General features: G+C 41.6%; 1 protein-coding gene and 1 long non-coding RNA gene across 2 annotated transcripts in view; one reads left to right on the top strand and one right to left on the bottom strand.

Moving 5' to 3' along the window:
* Kcnn3 (potassium calcium-activated channel subfamily N member 3) overlaps positions 1-10,114 on the top strand; it is a 157,527-nt gene extending 147,413 nt beyond the window's left edge. Inside the window, exon 8 of the mRNA XM_020166218.2 lies at positions 353-10,114. Coding sequence (XP_020021807.1) covers positions 353-649 — 297 coding nt within the window. The 3' untranslated portion in view covers positions 650-10,114. The remainder of the gene's footprint in view (positions 1-352) is intronic.
* LOC141413910 (uncharacterized) overlaps positions 1-25,865 on the bottom strand; it is a 54,457-nt gene that overhangs the window by 12,041 nt on the left and 16,551 nt on the right. The window contains exon 2 of the long non-coding RNA XR_012438926.1: positions 175-406. This is a non-coding gene — a long non-coding RNA (uncharacterized lncRNA). The remainder of the gene's footprint in view (positions 1-174; positions 407-25,865) is intronic.

A 25,865-nucleotide genomic window follows, 5' to 3' on the forward strand; every position in this document is an offset into this window, starting at 1 on the left:
CAGCAGCCAGTGAGCTCAGAGTCCAGGTCTCTGTAAGAACATGAGAACTGTCTAGAGACTTACTCCATTTAATTAAAAAAAAAGTGCTAGTTCTTGTCCTTCATACATATTTCCCGTTTAAAATTTATCACTCATACTCATTACTTTTGTAATAAGAAAAACAAATGTGCCTACCTCAGCCTCCCTGTCTCCTGGAAAGAGACAGGTCCCTCCTTCCTTGGCCAGAGCAGGCAAAGCTGGGGTGGAGGTCGCTCCTGCTGAGAGGCGAGGGCGTTTCCATCTCCCATGGTGGAGTCCTCTGTGATGACCATGACAGTTCCTCTCCCTGTTCCGGCTCTGTTTCTCCACACAGATGCAGAACGTCATGTATGACTTAATCACGGAGCTCAATGATCGGAGTGAAGACCTGGAGAAGCAGATAGGCAGCCTGGAGTGTAAACTGGAGCACCTCGCCGCCAGCTTCAATTCCCTGCCCTTGCTCATCGCGGACACCCTGCGCCAGCAGCAGCAGCAGCTGCTGACTGCCATCATGGAGGCCCGAGGTGTCAGCGTGGCGGTGGGCACCACCCATGCCCCACTCTCCGACAGCCCCATCGGGGTCAGCTCCACCTCCTTCCCGACCCCATACACAAGTTCAAGCAGTTGCTAAATAAAACTCCCCACTCCAGAAGTGTTACCCATAGGTCTTAAGATGCAAAATCAACTCTCTCCTGGTCGCCTTGTCATCAAGGAACTCACAGACCAGGGAATGGAAAGAAGAAAGACGGAGCTAATTAGCTAACTCATGTTCATTCGGCGTGCTTGGTTCGACATGCCTTGAAACCAGAAATCTAATCTCTGTTTAGGTGCCTCTACTTGGGAGCGGGAAGAGATGACAGGAAGCCACGCCTCTGGCAGGGCGCTTGCCGCAGAGTTGGTGGAGAACAGAAATCCACGCTCAATCTCAGGTCTTCACATGGGATGGGGAGGGGCAGATGCACTGAAATGGCCAAGAGTGAAGCCAGCCCAGAAGAGGGCCCCTTGGGAGAGGGGTGGTGTCAAGCTCCAGATATGTGTTCCTCACTTTGGGGACCTCAGTACACCTCTCTCCTTTCCTTTTGTCTAAGAAAGTCTGTGGGTAACAAAAGTAAAAGAGAGCTGCCCACAACTTGCCAAAACAGACATACCTAATTTAGTTTGGAAAAAAAATAGACAAATAAAAAGCCAGATTTTTCATCCAATATTAATACTCATAGAAATGTGTGTGTTTGCAAGTGTCTGCACACACACACACACACACCCCAACCACACAACCCACATTCAATCCAGGTCCTTTCTCATTTGAGCTTAACCCAAGTGAATAGGGACCTGGTACCGTCCCCCGCACACAATACAGGCACTCTCTTAATGAACGTGGAGTTGGTTTGAATGGGCGCATTCCGTTCAAATAGTCACGTTCCCAGCTTCACTAATAATCCATGTCCCTCCCAACACAGTGCAGGTTGCTTTGCCCTGGGTATGCACCATGCTTGATTTGAAGTGGATGCCAAGCCAAAATTGTTGACATTCTGGAGGGATAAGGAGGCTTCTAAAAATAATAGCTTTTGCAGAGTTTTCTTCTTACATTCAAACAAGCTGTGTTTGGATGGACCACTTGCCCAGGTGTATGGGGAGGGAAGCATGGACAGGTGCAACCCAGTGTCACCTCAGTGAATAGAAGTATTGTCTGGGGATTGGTTTAGCTTTGTTCACCCAGTGACAGGTTCCAGCCCCAGATGTTTCAAGTGCAAAAGGGTCAAGCACCTCCCTCTGCTTAGCTGGAAGGGAAAGTGTGGAGGGGGCCCACATGGTGCCTTCCACCTGACCTAAAGTCACCTCAAAATGAAACATCGTGAGAACACAAGGAGCTCTTAGGGAACTTGTGGGTAAGGTAAGAGGACACAGATTTTTCAGAAACCTGTTCCTATTGTGCCATTTTAATCTTGGTGCAAAAACAATCCCAATATATCTCAAACTCAAAGAAAATTCCAGAAACATTGAAATCCAGTGTAATGACAGGCACTGAACATTTCCTCATTGCTCCAGAGTCTGACCATACATAGCATTTGTGATGTGAAAACTGTCATGTCATTTATCAATTTTCTCATTCTGAGGTCTTTGAATTCTGCTCATAAGAAATCAAATGATGCTTTATGGAATATTTCATCTGTTTAGGGTAAAACAAAAGGGTGTTATTGTACAGGGGTTGTCATCTTGGGTTTAGTTTTGTAACAAGACATCACTGCCATTCTCAAAGCACTACCTTGATGTACAGATTTTTTGTGTGTGGCACTGGGCCTGGTCCTTTAGGGGAGAGGAAATCATTGGGCAGGAAGGTAGACAAGGCCACTCTTTCAGGATGATCTGGTCTCTGGCTAAGCCTCTTATCTTGTGTCCTGCTATTGCTTCTTTTTTTGTTTTGACTTGGTTTTGGTGTTTGTTTTGTAGTGCTGGGGATCAAACCTAGGGCCAGGCTCTACCACTAAGTTATACTCCAGCTAGCTGATGCTATTTTAATGGTCTGTCTTCTTAATGATTTATCTTGATAATTCCCTTGAGCATTTTCATTAGCTATTTTTCATACCAGAGATCCCACATCTACTATTGGCTTTTTATTTTTTTACTTCTTCTTTTTAAATAATTAATCATCTGAAAGATTCCCCACTTTCTTCTCCCCTTTCTCCTCCTCTTCCTCCTCCTTCTTCCCCTTCCTCCCTCTCTCTCTGTTTTTCTTTCTCTCTCTTAAACTGTCTCCCAAGAATGGTATTGTCAGTGATAGTTTGGCCAAACTTGTAAGTGGACATATGAACAGATGAAATAGCCATGAAGTTTCTTTGTGACATTAGTTCCATTTCACAAAGAGAAGACCATGATGGGTCCACCTGAGTGTGCCAATCCTGGTTGTTTAACCTACAGCCCTCAACTACTGATTTCTGCTCACTCTTTCCATCCTGCTGTGACCCTATGCTATGTGTTCATGTGAAAGCTGGCATGGTCACAGGCTGGTGCACATACAGGGATTTTGTCTTAACTTCAAATAAATGACATGCAAGATTCCATTACCACTCCTCCTGCCCAAAAGTGTGCACAGACTGCATTTATCCATCGTGGTCTGTGGATATCTTGGACCCATTATGGACACTCTTGCTAGGTAAACCCTGCAGACCAAGCTAACAACACTAGTGGATGGAGTAGTTGGAGATATTTCCAGGAGCGGAGTCACAGGCATCATAGAGACACGTGGGCATTTGTAACGTGACTTGACCTATCGGTAGTGCAATAGCTATGTGTGGTTTTTATTCTTGATAAAAGAATACTCTTAAGAAAATAAGTGATCAAATCTGCATGTTGATCCCGTAATGATAAATGGGACACTATGTCTCTGTACTAATAGTTCAGCTTTCTGTGGGGAAGTTATGATTCTCCTGCAAGTACAATGAACCCTTGATAATCTAGGTATTGAGGACCGTGGGTGTAGCTCACCCAGATTTTCTTCCTACATCTTTTGGGTGATTCCATTGCACTCAGCAACACAGTCAAATAGGAAAAGGAGCTGGTGGATTCAAATCCATGCCTTCCTGTACCTTATTTTCAAGTTAGGTAGTGGAGGAGGTTTACTTATCCATTCAAAAATGGGCTACACATAAAAACTATTAATTACTGTAACCTCACTCCAATATTGAACTGATAGAATTCTGCCCACTCCTGGAAGGCTGGCCTATAGCTGAGACCCTCCTCTAATCTTTCCAGTAACACAGTGGCAGGTAAAAGCACTCTAATATTCCCCCAAATATCTAGACACTTGAATTAGAAATACAGAGCCACCCCCTCATCGCTTAAGCCATATTACAGCTTCATGTACTGTAAAGTCAGGGTGTACTGTGATACTTTAAGACCACTACTGTCAGTGGAATTTCAGGACATAGCATCAGTTGGTAAATTATACCAGACTAGAAGCTCACTCCTTCTTAGATTGAAGTCCAAATAAAAATCTGCACCTTTGGATCAAAGGCCACCTATGCGTGATGATCATCAATAAATTGTCATAAAGTGTCTATGAACTGTTCTTGCCACTTTCGTAATATATAACTTCATGACATCATAGCTCTAGATACAATCCAAAAGAACAAGAGGGCTAGGGCCCTGAGTCATCACTGACTGCCTCACCTCATCCCAGACCAGTGGTATAACAATGACCTTGTAAATTAGGAGATGTAGAAAATGTACATAAAAGTCAATTCTCAAGTGCTGAGCAAGTGCAGGTTATTGTAATTATTAAAGGCCAAGAAGGAACAGCACTGAAGAAATATTGATTTTAATGTATTTGGGGATGTCCCCCCTTAAATTTTCAGTAAATTTCCTTGTGAATAAGGAATGGAAAAGAAGAACATTAGTGATATAAAAATCAGAATAAATAAAAACCTAAGGCTGGATCCACATTTTGGCCAATTAATATAACCACCTCATACCTCAGTTTCTCTATATTTCAAATGAAGATAATATTATTAAGTATAAAGTATTCAATAGAGGAAAAAATGAAATTACTATGGTCATCAATAGCATCTAGGCTGACTAGCTGGTTCACACTTTGATATTGCATTTGAATGTAGTCAATAGTTGCCAAAAAGTAATTATTACATATCAAACAAGTAGTGAAATGAGCAAGGAGAAATATTTGATTAACGCATAGTTTCAGAACTACCCTCCTCTTTGAGAGTGTAGCTTGAGAAAGTGCACCCCAAATTAAGAACAAGTGTTTCATCTCAGAACAAATAGCCTTGCTACCCTTACAGAACCACATGGAGACTCTGGGAAGCCATTGCACTGCCAGTAGGTTACCACTCCTTTCTTAAGTTATTGCTTTGAAATCCTAAACTATGTCCCCAGTTTTATACAGTCATTCTACTTCCCTGAAAGATGCGGAAGCACATTTAAGGATCTGTTGGTTATGTTGCTGTCTCTGTTGACTTGGCTCTGCAGCATTTGATTTCAGTACCTTAGATAGCTAGCTAACGGCTTCCTGGCAGGGAGGGGACAGTCCGTTCTCTCCCCCTGCAGTCAGTGGGCTCCATGATGCCCTGGGAAGTTTCCCTTCCTTCTCCACTGCCACCAAAGTATATATTTTGGGGATGGGCTCATTGCTTCCACTAAGAAAGTAGTATTGCCAAGATAGTAACTGTCTGCCTGCAGGAGTAGCAAGCTTGTGCCAAGCTGCAGAATAGACATTAACTTTAAACTCCTGTCAGACAAGATGTAGATTTTTGTCGAAATAGACCACAGTTTATTAAAAAAAAAAAAAGTACTCTGTGCAGTGATATAGAGCTATACACAGATAGAGAAAAGCATAACTGTGACCTTTTTGTCTTATACCATTACTGGAAACACTCAATCACGAACTGGAGTTCCCTCTGAACAAAACCATTGTCAAATCTTCAACGTATAACCTCCAAACCTAGGTGCCAAGTGCCCTGCTATTGTTGTTTACACACCTAAGAAACATATTCTGGAAGCTGTAATCTTGGGCCTGGACAAACAAGAGACGTCGTGACCAACCAAGCTGGTAGAGGAAAAGCACAAAATTTAATACCAACTTGTTGTTAGTATCCCAAAGAGATGCTAACATTTCTGGCCAAAAAAGAACAGTGACAAATGAAATCTGAGTCTGATTGGAATAGCCAACATCCAGCTTCCCAGAAGGAGGACGGAATAAACAACATTCTCTAGCTGTGTCAGTTTTTGAATCCCAACCAGAACTGAGCCACCTTCATCAGACACATTTTTTAATGGCGCAACAATTCAATTTTGGTCCCAGGCTCTCCATTCTGCACTGGCCACGAGAGAGCAACAAATGAGAGAATGCTAATGTCATGGCAATCTCGGAAACTGAGGTGTTTATATTCTAAATCAGATGAGCTTCGCATATGAATTTGCATCTTCCCTCTGTACTGCTTGCTATTTTTTAATGATAGGACAAAGCATAACAGTTTATTTTAAATATGGAATATATTGCTATATTATAAGATACATTGTAACTTTCAATTAACATTTTGTATCAAACTAGTCTTTAGCAGGTCGAGTGTCAGCCTGCTCTCCAAATGACTGTTTCTGAGTACACATCACCGTTAGAGATTGCCTGAGCCCCAGGCCGAGGGTCCTGCTCCCACAGCCTACAGAATTGCCATATTCTCATTCTCTAAGACCTGAGTGTTAGTGACAAAAACACTATTACAAGCTTAGAAGAATAATTCTACCCTAAATTCTATCAAGCCATTTCAGAAGAGATTTTAAAAGCCATCACTCCTTTAGTGGCTGTTCATAGCCAGATTAATAAAAGTGCAGACTCTCTATAAATGCAAAGTCCCCATTCCATAAATGATATGTCTCAGATGCAGTCAATTAGTGTTCCTTTGACAATGTCAGAATTGCACATAAGGAGTTGGAATGTTTACTGTGACTCAAAATTCTAAACATGATGAGTTTCTCTAGGTAAAAATAAAAGCAGGATTGGACTCCTATCTAGGCAGGGCCCAGTGAGACCCAAGTGTGCGGGTGTGCTTTTCTGAGTTGGCAATACCCTGGAGGGGGCAATGTTTCCACATGTTTATCACCAACTTGGAGCCCAGCTCCTAAGGGAATGACAGCAAAAAGAGGCAGGACATACCCTGCATGATCCAGCAAAGAGCCTGACTTCTTCTCCTGCTAGTTTACTCTAGCTGGGAGGAAATAGTTTCAACTGTGATGTTTTCCTTTATGGCAAAATTAAGCAACTGGTGAAATCCATTCTCCTCCTTCTCCTTACAGCAGCTAAGATACACACTTTTCTCTGTTCTCGTCTTTGAATGACCAAGGTCTATTTCTAGATGAAAATGGATGTGTTAGGTTACAGAACAAAGGTTTTCTAGAATCAGGCAGCCTCTTCCCAGTGAAGACCCTCACCTGCTATCATCACTTTGGTATAACATCCTACAGGTGCAAACCAAGAGGATCAGAGTAGCTATAACTGAGCCTGTATGTCTCTTCTCTTCATAAACTCTGAAAATTCCCCCACATACATGGGTAGTGCAAAACAGCAGGTTCTTTTCTAGGGAAAAAAGTCTAGAATTCACTCCAATTTCAATGCACTTGAGCTTCAATGTAGATAAGGCTTGGGCCTCCATGTTGTTTGCTATTCATGCTGGGTGGAAAAGAAATATCTAAATGCCAGGTTTCTATCAATTTGAGTAGCTGAGCCCTAACTCATACACAAGTTGTATTTGTATGGAGCTAAGTTCTCTTGGCATCTGTGTTACTCCTCAGTTGTACACTGGGCCAAGCTCCATTAAGGCCAGCAGAACTCCGGGGCACCTATTGTTAACAAGTTACTTGCTGGGTCATGGCAATTAGCTAATTTTCAAATTAATAATTGGCAAAATGTACTGGTAGTAATTGATTTATTTCTTAATACTTTTCTGCTACCAAGTGGAACTGTCTCTTGGCCTTTCCTTCTAGCTCTTCTCAGACCAACTAATTAAATATATTCTGACCTTTCCCATCAAGTCATATTCACCTAGAATCAAGGAAACCAATACAAATTCCAGATTTGGGCAAAGAAGGCCTCTTGACAGTAATTCAAGTAGGTAGCTATATGCTCATAACCCTTGTTACTCCAGGAAGCAACATCTGTAAGCTTGTTAGAGATGCAGAATCTCAGGCCCCATGCCAACTACTGAATCAGAATTGGCATTTTAACAAGCTCGTGATCTGTGTGCACAGTCAACACTGAGAAGTGCTGGCTTCTCCACTCACAGTAGTCATCAACCCCATTGATAATTGGGGCTCCATTTCTTCCTGGAACCTCATTTACCAACTTATGTGGTGATGTAAAGGTCCTGTCTGATCAGAAAGATAAAGATAAATGCATCTTAAACTTCCAGTTGAGGTCATACAACTTGTACACGAAACATGGTAAAGTCAGTAAGAGGCAGTGTTTTTCTAGTCTAACTTCAAAAGCACCTCCAAGCCTTTCTCCAAGTTTTTCATTTTAGCCTATGGTAGCAGGCCATCAGAATGTGAGGTGGAGCCTCAGGGCAGGTCCTCTGAAATTCAAAGCTCCATTCAAAGCAAATTCAAAACAAGGTGCAGAAATAACTGCCGGGTCTCTGTGTTCCTTCCTTGAGGATCTTAGTATCTCCCCCACCCCCCCACCTTGAGAACTTTCCTCCCATAGAGGAAACTAGCAAGAGAACGCAGTTGGACCATCCAGAGACATTCCTGTTCTCTTTGTAAGCCAATTCTCTTAGTCATCACCCCAACCAAGATGGGAATTCTGATGTTGACGCCATAAATCGATATGTACCCAGAAACAGTTATGTTCTAAATTAATGGCTTTAACCTGTTCATTGTCAAAAAAAAGTGCCTTGGATTTCAATCTAAAGAGGTCAGTATAAATATGTATGTGTGTGTGATGTGTATGTAGGAAAATATTTACGTATTTATACATACATAGGTGCACACATGTATACCTGCACATTCATATAGAATATATACATATATAAATGCTTCATAATATATCATATTGCTATTCACAGCTCCATTTCTTGTCTGGTCCTATGTTTGTTTAGTGAGATCTTTACATAGAAAGGTTCTATTCAGGACATCGATGTATTTTTTTGTTTGTTTTTTACTTTTTATTAAAAAGGTAAAGGATATTAAAAACAAAAAAAGCTAAGTGCCTGAAGGTTTTGAATGGAGTTGTGGTAAATTTTCTCAGGTCACCAAAGAAGAAACAAATTTTTCCTTTGGGAACCATTTTTCTGTTTCAGTGACTTTGTTTTCCCTTGGCGGAAGTGCATAATTACGATTCTCTTTCCTTGAATCAGTGGGGAACCTGTGTTTTGGAAGACTGAGAGAGGGGCCATATGCAGCTCTCCAGAGCTCTGTGGACCTTGCCTTTCCACAATAATGCCTCTATGATTCAGCCTCTGCCCCTTAGTCACAGGTCCCCTCTTTCATTGGTGTGACAGCTTGGAACAGACCAACTGTCTCTGGCACCCAAGCTCCAGGCAAGTTCACCAGGTCTCTGTGCCTCTGCTCGCAAGCTTGAGGATTCATCATGTACGTCTGCAAACCTACTAAATCTGTCTAGCTCCTTGCACTGTGACAAGATCCCCACACACAGTCAGGACCAAGTCAGAGAGGTAAGATCCCGTGTGAACATAAGGACGAAGTCAGTGGTGCACTTTAAAATTCCATTTGAGGTCATCTATGGCCATATATATAGTGTTGATCTGAGGAGACAGTGAAACATGTTAGGGGGACCAGAAAGACAACAGCCATCTCCAGGCTGCAGGCACATTTGTAAAATCATGACCTCAAAGACCTGGCAGCCAGGGCCTGGAAATAGAAGTTCCCCAAGTCAATACCCGTGAATCCTCACTTTTCTTCTCATTAGTTTTTCTACGCTCTAGATAAAAACTAAAATAATAATAATAATAATAATAATAGCAACAAGAACAACAACAATGTAATTTAGGGCTTTCAGACAGAGTATCTTACATTTCGGGGGTTTTCCAGGTTAGCAGATCTAAAAAATATTTTCAAAAAATACATCTTGCTGTATTTCTACTATTGCTCATTCCTGCAAGTTCTCTTTCAAAATTTCCTTTTGAATGCCAACTCAGTGATTACTAGATAACTGTAATTTGTACTTAGAAAGAGCAATACCTCTCAACTAAGGACCCAAAAAGTCAATAAATTAATTGTGATCCCATGAGGTAGATGATAAAAATGGAAACATTGGGCCACAGAAATTTGGGCAGCAAATGATGCGTCTAAGTCAGGAGTTAAATGGAAAGTCTAACTTCAGCACATTTGGAGTGAATGGAAAGAGAAGCTGGAATTCTCTGCCGGCCACCGTTGAACGGGTAGGATCCAGGACAGGTGTTGACTCCATGTGTGCTGGCCAGGTCCAGGGCATTGGAGTGTTAGTGGTGGGGTGGTTTGTGGCCTTGAGGGTCTGGGTAGGAGACTTTCTTCTCCTTGCAAAGGCTGGAAGTGTGATGCTGAAATGGCTTGGTTTATGGCCTTCCTGCTACTCTTCAAAGGACATTGGCGAATGGCATTTACATTATGGAATAAGCCGATGTGACAGAATGGCATTAGATAAAAACCAGAGGGGGGGTAGGGGCATGGGTCAAATGATGCCTGCCTCACCATCACAAAGCCCTGGTTCAAGCCTCAGTACTGCCAGAAATAAACAAATAAATAAAAAATAAAAACAAGAGGGATACAGGCTCATGCCTGTAATCCTAGGTACTTGGGAGGCTGGGATTGGGAGGATTGTGTTTCAAGGGCAGCCTGGGCAAATAGTTCTTGAGACCCCCATCTCCAAAATAACCAGAGCAAATGGACTGAGGTATTACTCAAATGGAGAGTGCCTGCTTTGTGAGTTCAAAGCCCTGAGTTCAAATCCCAGTCTCACCAAAAAACAAAAACAAAAACAAAAAAAAACCAAAAAGCAAACTAATACCAAAAACCAGAAATGCATATAGCTGATTCCTTTGATCTTCTCTCCAGTTGTGAAAATAAAATTTTCAAAAACATTTTTATTAGCATATAATAGTTGTGCAAGGGAGTTTCATTGTGACTTACAATATATAGATTTATCCCCTCCATTAGTCTCCCTCATCCCTTCTTAAAACCCTTTCCATCAGTTTCATTGTTTTATTTTCATACAAGTATATAAGGATTGAGTTTTTTTGAAACAGAGTCTTCTGTATAGCCTATGCTGGCCTCAAACTTGAAATCCTCCTGCCTCCACCTCCCAAGTGCTGGGATTACAAGAATGTGTCACCACTTTCAGCTATGAAAACAGGAATTTTTAAAGGAAGAAGTCTTAATTTAGATTAAAAAAAAAAAACAGAAGAAGAAAAGAAAACAGAGCCTCTGGAAAAGGTTGATTTTTTTAAACCAAGGCCAGGCCTACCCTGGTGTTAATGGCAGTGTTGATTTAGGAGACTGGCTGAGGAAACATGAAAGGGTTTCACACCTAACCCAGTTTTAATGACCTAGAAAGAGGGAGCCCTGTGGTTGGAGGGGGGGAGGCTGTCCATCAATGGGAATATCTTGTCACACGTGATAAGGCAGACACACAGCTATGATCAAACAAAGCACCAGGGACTCCTACTAGCTGACAGAGGTGCGCAGCAGATTCACCTCAAAAGTTTTTGACCCAGCCTCCCTAAACTGCAGAGATTCAGAAGGAGAATCTGGGTGGCATCTGGGCATTTCCCTGGAGTGCTACAGGTGGCTCTATGGGACAGGTAGAGTTGGGCATCTGAGACTTGCTGACATACAGAATGGAAGGGGAAGCTGCTGGTACTAAGCCTGAAGCAGCACCCCTGAAATCTCTGCTTTCCCCGACATGGTGAGGGGAGGGGAAAATGCAGGTAAAGGAAAGGGGCAGATTTTTATAAAAATGGCATTGTGCTCCTAGTTTGATTCCTTTTCATCTTGCCTTTCTTTCTTTTCAATCCTGGGTCCATAAACCAGCACTAATTTGCATTCAAGCTCTTCATGCATAGGCAAAGAATACTGCCAGGTTATTATCCACTCAGGGTCTCCCTGTCTAGCTGCTACAGGCTTCTCCTTCTTTCTGTCTGGACATAATGTCTTTCTTTGGCCTTAGCTCTGGGCAAGGACCAGGGGAGAGCCATACAACATTTTTGTTAGGCAAAAAAAAGCTAAATTAAAAATAACACATTGTCTTGCTAGCAGAAAAATAGTGTAACCTGCTGTTACACCCATTTATCTTTTCATAACTACATTCGACTATTAAATAAAATTCTGCCTCCTATCATAAAGAAGATTTGTCTCATTATTACATTATACATAACTGTTAACAATGGGCAAAAAACAAGGCATTACAATGCAAAGGTGGACCCGTTTCTTCAAGATGGACAAGTCTACCAAATTCAGAATTCAGGGGATGCTGAGCATGAGCGCCCCCTGCAGGTTAACAGAAATGGAGCAATCCGAGGTAGAAGGAAGGGCCTCAGGCATCCAGGAAAAGGCTCATTTGTATGTCTGTCAAAACCAACAAAGTGTTAGCACTGAAATATGAATGCAGATGAGACAGGCAGGCCACGCTTGTGACAGCCATTCACCTGGGCCATTGCCTTTGCTTCACACATAAGAAGAGGAAGGCCAAGAGAAATGATTTGCCCAAAATCACATGGAGAATTAGAGGCAGAAACCAGGCTGGAACTTGCCATGCCACGTTTCGAATGCCTTCTGGGCCAGTGAGGAAAACCCAGGCCCACCAGAGCCTATTCACACTCCAGTTACATCCATCCTCATTCAGTAGTTGGCATTGATTTTGCAGATGTTAGATTAAAAAGAAAAACACCCTGCTTCCCAACACACACTCACACACACATACACTACATTATCAATCTCTCACAGAAAACTAAGATGTACTTATTGTGACATGTATTTCATATTCCAGAGGCATTGATCAAAGTCTGCCTTTAGTTTAAGGAGTTTAGAGCTAATACTTGCAAAGCTACAAGAACCCCTACTGGTTAGGAAACATTAAATTAGATGATTAAAAAGATACAATTTATATCCAGCATTACAGTGGATTATGCTAATGGGTCAAGGTCATTAATCTTCATTGCAGTCACCACTGCAAATAGTACCGAAGATTAGCTGAAATTAGCTTAATCTTTTTTGCAGCTTGCATTTGAAATCTGCTCTTTATTTTTCCCAGGGACAAGTTATACTTAATAGCGTCTCTTAAAATGCAATCCTGTCACCTGGAAAACCAAAGGTGAAAAAAAATGCACGAAATATGTTAGCACTGCCTGTAGGCATTTCCTCCTTTACTCAGGTAAAGCTGTTTTCCTCTGTTCTGCCTCCTACTTTCAAACACTAGGGTATCACTTAAAAGCAATCAAGTATTTCTCCAGAAAGAATACAGAGAGCGAGGGGCCACCCACACCCCAGGCACTCATCAAGGGAAGTGTCAAGTCTTCCGCATGGGCTTTTGTAAGACGTGATCCGAGTGCCCTTTCTGGGAACACGCTCCTCACCTCCCACCTTCCAGATTGAGAAGGTAGACACACAGCACAGCCTGAATTTCAGAGTTTAAGAGCCCCGGACAATTTGAGAGTTAGTAGAGAATTTTTTCTAAGAATAGCAATGTAGTGTTTACTTGGCTCACAAATTTAGGGATCTAGGACCCCATTTGGATTTAGTTCAAATGAAAAAGTGCTCACCACATGTTGTGAGAACACAGACAAGAGGAATTGACATTCTCAGATCTCTGAGATTACAGTGTGAGAACAGTTACTCATTATCTCCACAACATCCATCTCCCAAACCTCTGGAAAACAGTACACAGATTTATTTATTTATTTATTTATTTATTTTTTGGTGAGCTCACCCTTCCCCACTCTCCACTGGGCACTGCTTACAGACCCATGTTGAGCCAGGGTAGGCTTAAAACTATCAGAGTACATATCACCTAGCCAAGCGATGGGCACATGGCCCACGTCCAGCCAAGGGGAGCAAATGAATCCTGGAGCTCAGGCTCGATCAGGAGCTTCTAAAAAACATCAAGAAGTTGTGGTGTAAGAATCTAATCAGGAATGGCTGTAGTCATTTTGTTTCATGAGGAGAAACAGTGGTTGACAGAGGGCCACCATGTGGCCATGAGGATGAAGCCAAGACCACCAAAGACCAAGGGGAGAGGCAGGGACAAATGGGGATCTCTGGTGGCATAATAAAAAGTGTACATTGGGTTCTTGTCCTGGTTCCTGGACAGACTTCCTAAATCTCTTATACTTTCCCACGTGATATCAGCATCTTTTGTTCTAATGGCTAAGCCTAGAACATCCAGCCCCACCCCACCCCCTACTAGAGATTGATTAACAATTAATTATGCCTACCTGATGAAACCACCATAAAATCCCCCAAACAATGGGTTGGAACATATGCATGTGCCTGCTGGGAGGGTGGTGTACCCCAGCTTCATGGAACAGAAACTCCTACACTTGGGACCCTTCAGGACTTTGCCATAAGTACCTCTTCACCTGGCTGTTCATTTGTATCCTTCCTAACATCCTTTCTAAAAAACCAATTAACATAAGTTAATTGTGGTTTTGAGTTCTGTGAGTCATTGTAGAAAATTACCAAAAGAAAGACATGGTGGTGCATGCCTGTAGTCCCAGCTACTCAGGAGGCTGAGGCAGAAGAATCACTTAAACCCAGCAGTTTGACACCATCCTGGACAAAATACCAAGACCCCATCTCAAAATCGAATAAATAATAAGATTATCAAACATGAAGAGGGAGTGGTGGAGACCCCTATTTAGTAGCTGGCCAGTCAGCAATATGGAAGGCCTAGAATTTGTGTCTGGCATCTGAAGTAATGGTATCCTGCAAAACTGAGCCCTTAACCAGTGGGGTCTGTGCTAACTCCTGGCAGTTAGTGTCAGAATTGAGTGAAATCGTTGAACACTTAGTTGATGTCTGGAGAACCAAAGAATTGTTTGTTGGTGTTGGAAAACACCCCCTCTTTAACATCTTGCTAGCTACCGAATCTTCTAAAGTAACTTTGCTTTCTACTGCAGCCATTTGGAGGGAAAGAGTCCTGGTGAAGAAGAAGAACCAACCCTCTGGGCACTTGCCTAATCTCCCAGAGGAGCAAATGCATCTGATATTTCAAAAGTATAGAGCACAAAATTTAAATGACATAAGAAAATTAGGAATTACAAAGTTGACTCTAGAGTATACCTTGACCCCAAACTGTGGTAGAGGAGTGTTGCTGTAAGAAAAGTAGCATGAAATGAGATTCTGTTAAATGAAAAGTAAAACAAGCAATGATCTGTCAGTCGGGAGAGGAGTGATGTGCGGGATAAAAGCAAGCCTTTTTATTCCAGTCCATTTTTGCTGTTATAACAGAATACCTGAGACTGAGGCATTTATAATGGACAGAAATTTATTGGCCAATAGTTTTGGAGGCTGGGAAGTCCAAGATCAAGGGGTGGGCGTCTGGCAGTGGCCTTCTTGCTGGCTCATCCCATGTGGAGGGCAGGAAAGCAACAGAAGACAAAAGAGCAGATTTGCAGCTTCGAGCCAGTTTTATGATGGGCACGAATCCATTTGCAAAGGCAGAGCCCTCGTGACCTCCGCACCTCACTTAGGGCCCACCTGCTACCCTGCTGCATTGGAAGGGGCTTCCAGCTTATGCTGTCTGTGGGACACATTTGAACCACAGCAAATTGTTTGGAAAGAAGGGAAATAATGATAACTTCAGAGACTGATCATGTAGCTTCCAAACTAATAAAGGTTTAAAAATGAGAAAAACAAAGAAAATCAGAAGCCATGTAGTGACACCGGACTGTAGTCCCAACACCAGGGAGGCTGAGGAGGTTTGTGAGTTAGGGCCAGCCTGGGCTATATAGTGAGACCCTGACTTAACCCTGCCCTGAAAGGAAGAAAGGAAGGAAGGAAAGAAAGGAGGAAGGGGGGGAAAAAGGGAGGGAGAGAGGGAGGGAGGGAGGAAAGAAGAGAAAAAGGAAGGAAGGAGGGAGGGAGAGGAAAAAAGATAAAAGGAAAAACAGAAAAGTTGGAACAAATTGAAGAATTAAAAAATGGTATAAATATGTCAGTATTTCCATAATGACAATGAAAGCTATGGACTACATGCAAAAGAAAAGGATTATCAGACCAACTGTTTTAATTTATCCAAATTAATGCTTAATTACAAGGGACACATCTAAAACACAGGGTAAAGAACATTTGAACAAGAAAAAATTTTTTTAAAAAAATGGGTGAAAGCACAAATTTTAAAATAAGCCATTTTTATGATGTCCAGTAATCCATTCACAAGTGCAGAGGCCTTCTAATTCTTTTTTTTTTTCCTTTTTCTTTTATTATTCATATGTGCATACAAGGCTTGGTTCATTTCTCCCCCCGCCCCCACCCCCTCCCTTACCACCCACTCCGCCCCCTCCCTCTCCCCCCCCTCAATACCCAGCAGAAACTATTTTGCCCTTATTTCTAATTTTGTTGTAGAGAGAGTATAAGCAATAATAGGAAGGAACAAGGGTTTTTGCTGGTTGAGATAAGGATAGCTATACAGGGCATTGACTCACATTGATTTCCTGTGTGTGGGTGTTACCTTCTAGGTTAATTCTTTTTGATCTAACCTTTTCTCTAGTACCTGTTCCCCTTTTCCTATTGGCCTCAGTTGCTTTAAGGTATCTGCTTTAGTTTCTCTGCGTTAAGGGCAACAAATGCTAGCTAGTTTTTAGGTGTCTTACCTATCCTCACCACTCCCATGTGTGCTCTCGCTTTTATCATGTGCTCAAAGTCCAATCCCATTGTTGTGTTTGCCCTTGACCTACTGTCCACATATGAGGGAGAACATACGATTTTTGGTCTTTTGGGCCAGGCTAACCTCACTCAGAATGATGTTCTCCAATTCCATCCATTTACCTGCAAATGATAACATTTCGTTCTTCTTCATGGTTGCATAAAATTCCATTGTGTATAGATACCACATTTTCTTAATCCATTCGTCAGTGGTGGGGCATCTTGGCTGTTTCCATAACTTGGCTATTGTGAATAGTGCTGCAATAAACATGGGTGTACAGGTGCCTCTGGAGTAACCTGTGTCACAGTCTTTTGGGTATATCCCCAAGAGTGGTATTGCTGGATCAAATGGTAGATCGATGTCTAGCTTTTTAAGTATCCTCCAAATATTTTTCCAGAGTGGTTGTACTAGTCTACATTCCCACCAACAGTGTAAGAGGGTTCCTTTTTCTCCGCATCCTCGCCAACACCTGTTGGTGGTGGTGTTGCTGATGATGGCTATTCTAACAGGGGTGAGGTGGAATCTTAGTGTGGTTTTAATTTGCATTTCCTTTATTGCTAGAGATGGTGAGCATTTTTTCATGTGTTTTTTGGCCATTTGAATTTCTTCTTTTGAGAAAGTTCTGTTTAGTTCACTTGCCCATTTCTTTATTGGTTCATTAGTTTTGGGAGAATTTAGTTTTTTAAGTTCCCTATATATTCTGGTTATCAGTCCTTTGATGTATAGTTGGCAAATATTTTCTCCCACTCTGTGGGTGTTCTCTTCAGTTTAGAGACCATTTCTTTTGATGAACAGAAGCTTTTTAGCTTTATGAGGTCCTATTTATCTATGCTATCTCTTAGTTGCTGTGCTGCTGGGGTTTCGTTGAGAAAGTTCTTACCTATACCTACTAACTCCAGAGTATTTCCTACTCTTTCCTGTATCAACTTAAGAGTTTGTGGTCTGATATTAAGATCCTTGATCCATTTTGAGTTAATGTTGGTATAGGGTGATATACATGGATCTAGTTTCAGTTTTTTGCAGACTGCTAACCAGTTTTCCCAGCAGTTTTTGTTAAAGAGGCTGCTTTTTCTCCATCGTATATTTTTAGCTCCTTTGTCAAAGACAAGTTGGTTATAGTTGTGTGGCTTCATATCTGGGTCCTCTATTCTGTTCCACTGGTCTTCATGTCTGTTTTTGTGCCAGTACCATGCTGTTTTTATTGTTATTGCTTTGTAATATAGTTTGAAGTCAGGTATTGTGGTACCTCCAGCATTGTTCTTTTGACTGAGTATTGCCTTGGCTATTCGTGGCCTCTTGTGTTTCCATATAAATTTAACAGTAGATTTTTTAATCTCTTTAATGAATGTCATTGGAATTTTGATGGGAATTGCATTAAACATGTAGATTACTTTGGGGAGTATTGACATTTTTACTATGTTGATTCTACCAATCCATGAGCATGGGAGATCTCTCCACTTTCTATAGTCTTCCTCAATCTCTTTCTTCAGAAGTGTATAGTTTTCCTTGTAGAGGTCGTTCACATCTTTTGTTAGGTTTACACCTAGGTATTTGATTTTTTTTGAGGCTATTGTAAATGGAATTGTTTTCATACATTCTTTTTCCGTTTGCTCATTGTTAGTGTATAGAAATGCTAATGATTTTTCTATGTTGATTTTATATCCTGCTACCTTGCTATAGCTATTGATGATGTCTAGAAGCTTCTGAGTAGAGTTTTTTGGGTCTTTAAGGTATAGGATCATGTTGTCTGCAAATAGGGATATTTTGACTGTTTCTTTACCTATTTGTATTCCTTTTATTCCTTCTTCTTGCCTAATTGCTCTGGCTAGGAATTCCAGTACTATGTTGAATAGGAGTGGAGATAGTGGGCATCCTTGTCTGGTTCCTGATTTTAGAGGGAATGGTTTCAGTTTTTCTCTGTTAAGTATAATGCTGGCTGTAGGTTTGTCATATATAGCTTTTATAATGTTGAGGAACTTTCCTTCTATTCCTAGTTTTCTTAGAGCTTTTATCATGAAATGGTGCTGGATCTTATCAAAGGCTTTTTCTGCATCTATTGAGATGATCAAGTGGTTTTTGTCTTTGCTTCTGTTAATGTGGTTTATTACGTTTATTGATTTTCGTATGTTGAACCACCCCTGCATCCCTGGGATGAAGCCTACTTGGTCGTGGTGAATAATCTTTTTGATGTGTTGCTGAATTCGGTTTGCCATTATTTTGTTGAGGATTTTTGCATCAATGTTCATTAAGGAGATTGGCCTATAGTTCTCCTTTTTGGAGGTGTCTTTGCCTGGTTTGGGGATAAGTGTAATACTGGCTTCATAAAATGTGTTTGGCAGTTTTCCTTCCCTTTCTATTTCGTGGAACTGTTTAAGGGGGGTTGGTATCAGTTCTTCTTTAAAGGTCTGATAGAATTCAGCAGAGAATCCATCAGGTCCTGGACTTTTCTTTTTGGGGAGACTCTTGATTGCTGCTTCAATTTCATTTTGTGTTATAGGTCTATTCAGGTGATTAATTTCTTCTTGGTTCAGTTTTGGATGATCATATGTACCTAGAAATCTGTCCATTTCTTTTAGATTTTCAAATTTATTTGAATATAGGTTCTCAAAGTAGTCTCTGATGATTTCCTGGACTTCCATGGTGTTTGTTGTTATCTCCCCTTTTGCATTCCTAATTCTACTAATTTGTGTTTTTTCTCTCCTATCGATCTTGTTTATTTTTTCAAAGAACCAACTTTTTGTTTCATTAATTCTTTGTATGGTTTTTTGGTTTCTATTTTGTTGATTTCAGCTCTTATTTTTATTATTTCTCTCCTTCTATTTGTTTTGGGATTTGCTTGTTCTTGTTTTTCTAAGAGTTTGAGATGTATCATTAGGTCATTGATTTGGGATCTTTCAATCTTTTTAATATATGCACTCATGGCTATAAACTTTCCTCTCAGGACTGCCTTAGCTGTGTCCCATAGGTTCCGGTAGGTTGTGTTTTCATTTTCATTGACTTCCAGGAACTTTTTAATTTCCTCTTTTATTTCATCGATGATCCATTCTTCATTAAGTAATGAGTTATTCAGTTTCCAGCTGTTTGCATGTTTTTTGTCTTTACTTTTGTTGTTGAGTTCTACTTTTACTGCATTGTGATCAGATAGTATGCACAGTATTATTTCTATTTTCTTATATTTGCTGAGGCTTGCTTTGTGCCCTAGGATATGATCTATTTTGGAGAAGGTTCCATGGGTTGCTGAGAAGAATGTATATTGTGTAGAAATTGGATGAAATGTTCTGTAGACATCTACTAGGTCCATTTGATCTATTGCATATTTTAGATCTTGGATTTCTTTATTGATTTTTTGTTTGGATGACCTATCTATTGATGATAATGGGGTGTTAAAGTCTCCCACAACCACTGTGTTGGCGTTTATATATGCTTTTAGGTCTTTCATGGTATGTTTGATGAAATTGGGTGCGTTGACATTGGGTGCATACAGATTGATGATTATTATTTCCTTTTGGTCTATTTCCCCTTTTATTAGTATGGAATGTCCTTCTTTATCTCGTTTGATCAATGTAGGTTTGAAGTCTACTTTGTCAGAGATAAGTATTGCTACTCCTGCCTGTTTTCGGGGGCCATTGGCTTGGTAAATCTTCTTCCAGCCTTTCATCCTAAGCATATGCTTATTTCTGTCGGTGAGATGAGTCTCCTGTAAGCAACAAATGTTGGATCTTCTTTTTAAATCCATTTTGTCAAATGGTGTCTTTTGATGGGTGAATTAAGTCCATTAACATTAAGTGTTAGTACTGATAGGTATGTGGTGATTCCTGTCATTTAGTTGTCTTAGTTGTTCCAAGGTTTGATTGTGTGTACCTAACTTGATGTTACTCTCTACTGTCTTGCTTTTTCTTTTCCTGTGGTTTGGTGCTGCCTGCCTTTTCATGGTTAAGTTGGGTGTCACTTTCTGTGTGCAGAATCCCTTGCAGAATCTTTTGTAATGGTGGCTTTGTGGTCACATATTGTTTTAGTTTCTGCTTATCATGGAAGATTTTTATTGCTCCATCTATTTTGATTGATAGCTTTGCTGGGTAGAGTATCCTGGGGTTGAAGTTATTTTCATTCAGTGCCCAGAAGATCTCACCCCACGCTCTTCTTGCTTTTAATGTTTCCGTTGAGAAGTCTGCTGTGATTTTGATGGGTTTACCTTTGTATGTTACTTGTTTTTTTCTCTCTTATAGCCTTCAATATACTTTCCTTAGTTTCTGAACTTGTTGTTTTAATGATGATATGTCGTGGAGTAGTTCTATTTTGTTCTAGTCTGTTTGGTGTCCTGGAGGAGGCCTTCTAATTCTAGTCAAAAGAAAGTATAGCTATATAAACAGCAAGTTGGAAAAATTCTCTGGCTGCAATGTGGTATATACTAAAAATCAGTAAAAACAAAAAACAACACCATAGTGTAAGTCATCAGCAGAATCACTGACAAATTGGAGTATATTGGATTAATATCTTCCAGTTCATGTTTTAAAGTGAGAGAGCAAGTCACAAATTGGAAGAGGTTTATAGTTCATAGAACTTACAAAGTCCAATGAAAAAAAGAAGAAGAAGGCAAATGGAATATCATAGAAAAGCAATCACAAATGTTCATGAGCATGAAAAGAAAGTCACCTTTATTAGTGATCGAGGAAATGCAAATGAAACCATAAGGTTCAATTTTATACCAAGCATTTGAAAATCAGATCATACCAATTGTATATGAAGCAAGTGCAACTCTCACCAACTATGAGTGGAAGTTTAATTGGTACAAGCACTTTTGAAAATAATCTGGAATTATTTAGATGAGTTAAATATGAGTATGTTCAAAGACCCAACATTATTTGTATAAAAATAAAAAAAAAAACCACCAGAAACAAAAACCCAATTCAGAAACCAAATGGATAGAAAAGCTATGGAGAATCACCCAATAGAATATTATGCAGTGGTGAAAATGGAGTAAGTGAAACACAGCTCCAGTTAGATGATGTTCAAAAACAGGCTGAAACGAAATAGCATGATGCTCAAAGATGCATACCTTGGTATGTCACTGGGGAGGAAAACGAGTGACTGGTGAGGAGCGCCCAGGGAATTCTAATCCTCTGACAATGTTCTGGGACCAAGTACCTGACAAGATCAACTTAAAAGAGGAAAGACTTACTTTGGCTCATGGCTTCAGAAGTCTCTGTCCATGGTGTCTTGGCCCCATCACTTCAAGCCTGTGGGGGGAAGGGTGCGATGGGGCAAAACTGCTCATCTCATGACACAGGAAACTGAGAGAGAGAGAGAGAGAGAGAGAGAGAGAGCTAGGGACTAGGGAGGGGCAAGACATAGTCTTCAAGGGTATGGCCCCGTGACCTGCTTCCTTCCACCACCTCTCAATAGTCCATCAATGGATTAATCACTGATGAGGTTAGAGCCCTCATTTCTAATCTCCTCTGAACACCGCTGCATTGAGGACCAAGCCATCAACACAGAGCCTTCGGGGGACACTTTACATCCAAACCATAGCATTGTACTCACACACTCTTTTGTATGCCTGCTATACTTTGAAAAAGTTCTTAATAAAGAACACCCCCAAAATTCAAGGTCCCCCCTCCAGTGTAGCTATTTGACATAGAACACAACAGGAACATCTAAGGATAGCGAGATTCCCCAGCATCCAAGGAAGCAGGACCATACTGAGGGGGACACCCACGGGAAGCCTTTGACACCATTTTGGACTTTGTAAAACAAAAGCAGTTCTCCTAAATGACATCCACACATTCCCAGATGTGTGCAGAGATTTATCCCAGAGAATTTATCTTTGAGCATATGACAAGGTCCTGAAAACTGAGGAGGAGGGATGCAGGAGAAAGCAGTCCTTACAAGTTTCCACAGCAAAGAGTCACGCTAAGATCTTCCTGAATCAAGAGCAACACAAGTACTCCACACCTGGATTTATGAGTCTGCCAAACCAGGATTCTTAGCTGTTAAAGGTACTTATTAGCTAGTAACCCTCTCTAAGAAAGTCATTTGAACACTGAGCCTCAGTTTCCCCATCTGTAAAATGGGAAAAATAAGAGTTCTTTTGCAAGAGGGTAGCTGTGAAGATAGTATGATAATACAGGTGAGATCGCCTCCCCTGGGTCTTCTGCCTATTTCTAGGCTTCGTGTTTTCCCCGAGGGTGCTCACTTCCCCAGCCCATGCCTCTTCATCTGATGATCGTGTCTCTAAGTCTCTGCCATCCCTAGTTTCAACCCATTCTGTCAGCATAGGATAAAGAGGGCTGGAAATCCCAGCACAGTGTCCCAAGGACTGCGCATCAAGAATGCAGCTGGCGTGGTTCACATTAAACCCCAGGACTCTGGCACATCATGATGGTGATTAAAAAGAAGCTTTACTGCCTCCAAAGCACTGGCTCCACAGTCCTCCCAGTCATCAAAAAGTCGTTAGAACTGACAAATATCTCCTTCCAATCTCATTTTACAGAGATCCACATTTTTCAAAGAAGAGCGTTCAAAGGGGAAACACAGAGCCCTCAGGAAAACTGTGGGGCCCTGGGGAGGCAGCAGCCCCATGTTCCTACAAAAGGAGGACACTGTGGGCCTATCCCTGCCACCTTTCCTTCCCAGCATCTCCCTGTGGTCCACCAAGTACCCCAGGCAGACGCTTAGCTCCTATCTGCAGCTCTGAGCCCCCTGACATCGTGTTAGTTAGACCCCTTTGACACCTTCTGTCAGATGGCACAGAGACTGATCCCCCCGCCAGTACCCCCATCCCCCCATTGTGCCTCTATACCCTGTGCTGTCAAGGTATTCTCTCTTCCTCCTTTGTCTCTCCAAATAAGATAAGGTGGTGAAATAACAGTCACTTCACAGTGCATCCAAGTTCGATGATGACTCTCTTGTCTAAGGCACTATGATGTTTTTGGTTAAATTAATTATAAATTGTTATCTTTCTTTTCCTGGTTATGCTCCTGAGGATTCTTCAGAGGCTCTCCTTAACTGGAGGATAAAGTCCAGATTTCTCAGCATGATTTCTAAGCCTGTCACCTGGTAGCCCCAACCCACCTGTCCAGGCTCCTCTCCTTTCTCTACCTATGACCCACACACATGCTCCTTTCCTCTCCAGCTACCTGTGTCACATGTCCACACTCACAACTGGATTTCATGTACTCTTCGTGTACTTTTATTCCTTATGGCAGAACAATGCTGCTTCTTCTGCCTACCTGGTTCTTATCTTCCTAGAAAATTCTACCACATCCTCTAAGACCCACTTCTAAAACTCCTCTCAACCCCTTCATCTGATGAGGACAACTACCATTTGTTTACACACACCCATTGGTTCCTGGCCTGTACGTCAGGGTCACCTGGGGACTCTCCAACAGCACATATTCCTGGGTAGCATTTATCTTGTTCCAAAGGTTCACAGGGAATTCTTCTGTACCTGAGGAGCTATATGCGGTAGATTAGCAACAAGATCACAGGCTTAGGAGCCTGCCCCTCTGGGTTTGAAGCCCAGTTGTGCTGCTAACTGCCTGCTACCCTGACCTTGGGCCAGTCACTGGACTTCCCTGTACTCCTATCTCATAGGGCTTTTGCACATTTTAAATGGGCTGATATAGGAGAGTGTCTGGTACACAGTAAGAACTCAACAAATGTTAGCTGTTACCATGTCTGTCCAGCACTCACTTCAAGTGGTCTTCACAATAACTCTTATAGTCTTTAAAAAAATTGTTTTTGACTTTGGCTCTCATTATTTTGCCCAGGCTGGTCTTGAACTTCTAGGTTCAAACTATCCTCCAGGTTGGACTACAGGCATATGCCTATGCCACAAGGTAGTCATTACTACTCACCTTTTACAATGAGGGGTGTGAGGCTCAGAAACATACAACAAACTGGGATTCATACCTAGTCCACCCAACCTCAGGGCCAAATCCATTCCAATAAATCGTGTTGATTTGTGGCGGTGAGTCACACTGAAATGGCCTTACCTTTGGGGTGGGCCACTTGATATCCAGTGGTAGATGGGACCCACGTCTTGGACATCTTTGTATTTTGAACACCTATTTGCAATAAATGACTTCTAGTAGGCCCTAGGTAAATGTCGGCTGGAAGATAAGTTAACGAGGAGAAGAAGAAAGAAAGGGAGAGAATCCACATCGTGGCACACCAAGAGTCTGGGAGCTGCTCCTGAGGCTGGAGCTGTACCACCCCATGCTCTAGAGAACATCATCACAAAAGTTATGTCCTCCTTTAGGGGCTGGCGGAGTGGCTCAAGTGGTAGAGTGCCTGCCTAGCAAGCGTGAGGCCCTGAGTTCAAACCCCAGTACCACCTCCCCCCCAAAAAAATACTGTCATTAAAAAAAAAAAGTTATGACCTCCACACCCCACTGGAATCATGGGAGAGGCTGGTATTATCCCTATTTTAAAGATAAGAAAATGGCAGCAGAAAATGGCTATGGATCATGAATTGGGTTTTTCTCTTTTCTCTTTTCTATTTGATATGTGTTTTATATATATGTATAGATAAATCATATATATATTAAATTATCTATGAAAATAGTGTATTAATCAGTTCAGGCTGTTGTGACAAAAATACCATAGACTGGGTGGTTTAACAATCGAAATCTGTTTCTCACAGTTCTGGAGACTGGGAAGTCAAGATTTTGTTCCTGGTGAAGGCTGTCTTCCTGGTTTGTAACTGTCTTCTTACTTTATTCTAACACGGTGAAGAGAGAGATAATCTCTTATAGCTCTGCTTATAAAGGCACTAATCCCAGTCATGAGGGATGCATCCTCATGACTTAATTCCCTCCCAAAGGCCCTGTCTCCACACTGGGGATTAGAATTGGTGGTGGGGGAGGAGCACACAAACATTTAGTCCACAAGGCTAAAAAGATCATTCAACAAATTTCCATTATTGATAATTTTACTCAAAATTACTGTTTTAGTGGAACATTGACATTCCTATTTGCTGATGTTTTCTAGTGAAGAAAATTTTATAATATATCTATCATGGAGTCTATCTTTGACAGGCTTGAAAAATGTGCATGTGTGTGTTTGAAAGCACCTGTGCCAAATAGAAAAGGCACCTGGGTGGCCAGTAGAGCCAAGAGACTGACATGGTGGCAGTAGCAGCAGCACTGAACTGATGAAGAGGACTCATTCTTGGGGGGTGGAAGTCAGGTGACAGCAGTTCCCACTGCTGGGAGTGCAGCAGTCCTCTGTTTCCTCCACCAAGACTCTGTCCTAACCACCCCAGTGCACACCACTGCTGGGCTCTGGGTCAGAGCTCAGCTGCCAGTGAAAAGTGACAGACCAGAGGACAAAGTCACCCACCATCAGATTCCCAACCTCCAGACCACCAAGTCACATTTTTAACATTTTTTTTCTTTGTCTGGTACTCTAGTCTACAGCTGGAATGTTCCCCAAAGACCCATGTGTTGAACACTTGGTCTCCAGCCTGTAGAGATGGTGGAGCCTT

Source organism: Castor canadensis, chromosome 11 (genome assembly GCF_047511655.1).
Source record: "Castor canadensis chromosome 11, mCasCan1.hap1v2, whole genome shotgun sequence".
In the NCBI taxonomy this organism is placed as follows: domain Eukaryota; kingdom Metazoa; phylum Chordata; class Mammalia; order Rodentia; family Castoridae; genus Castor; species Castor canadensis.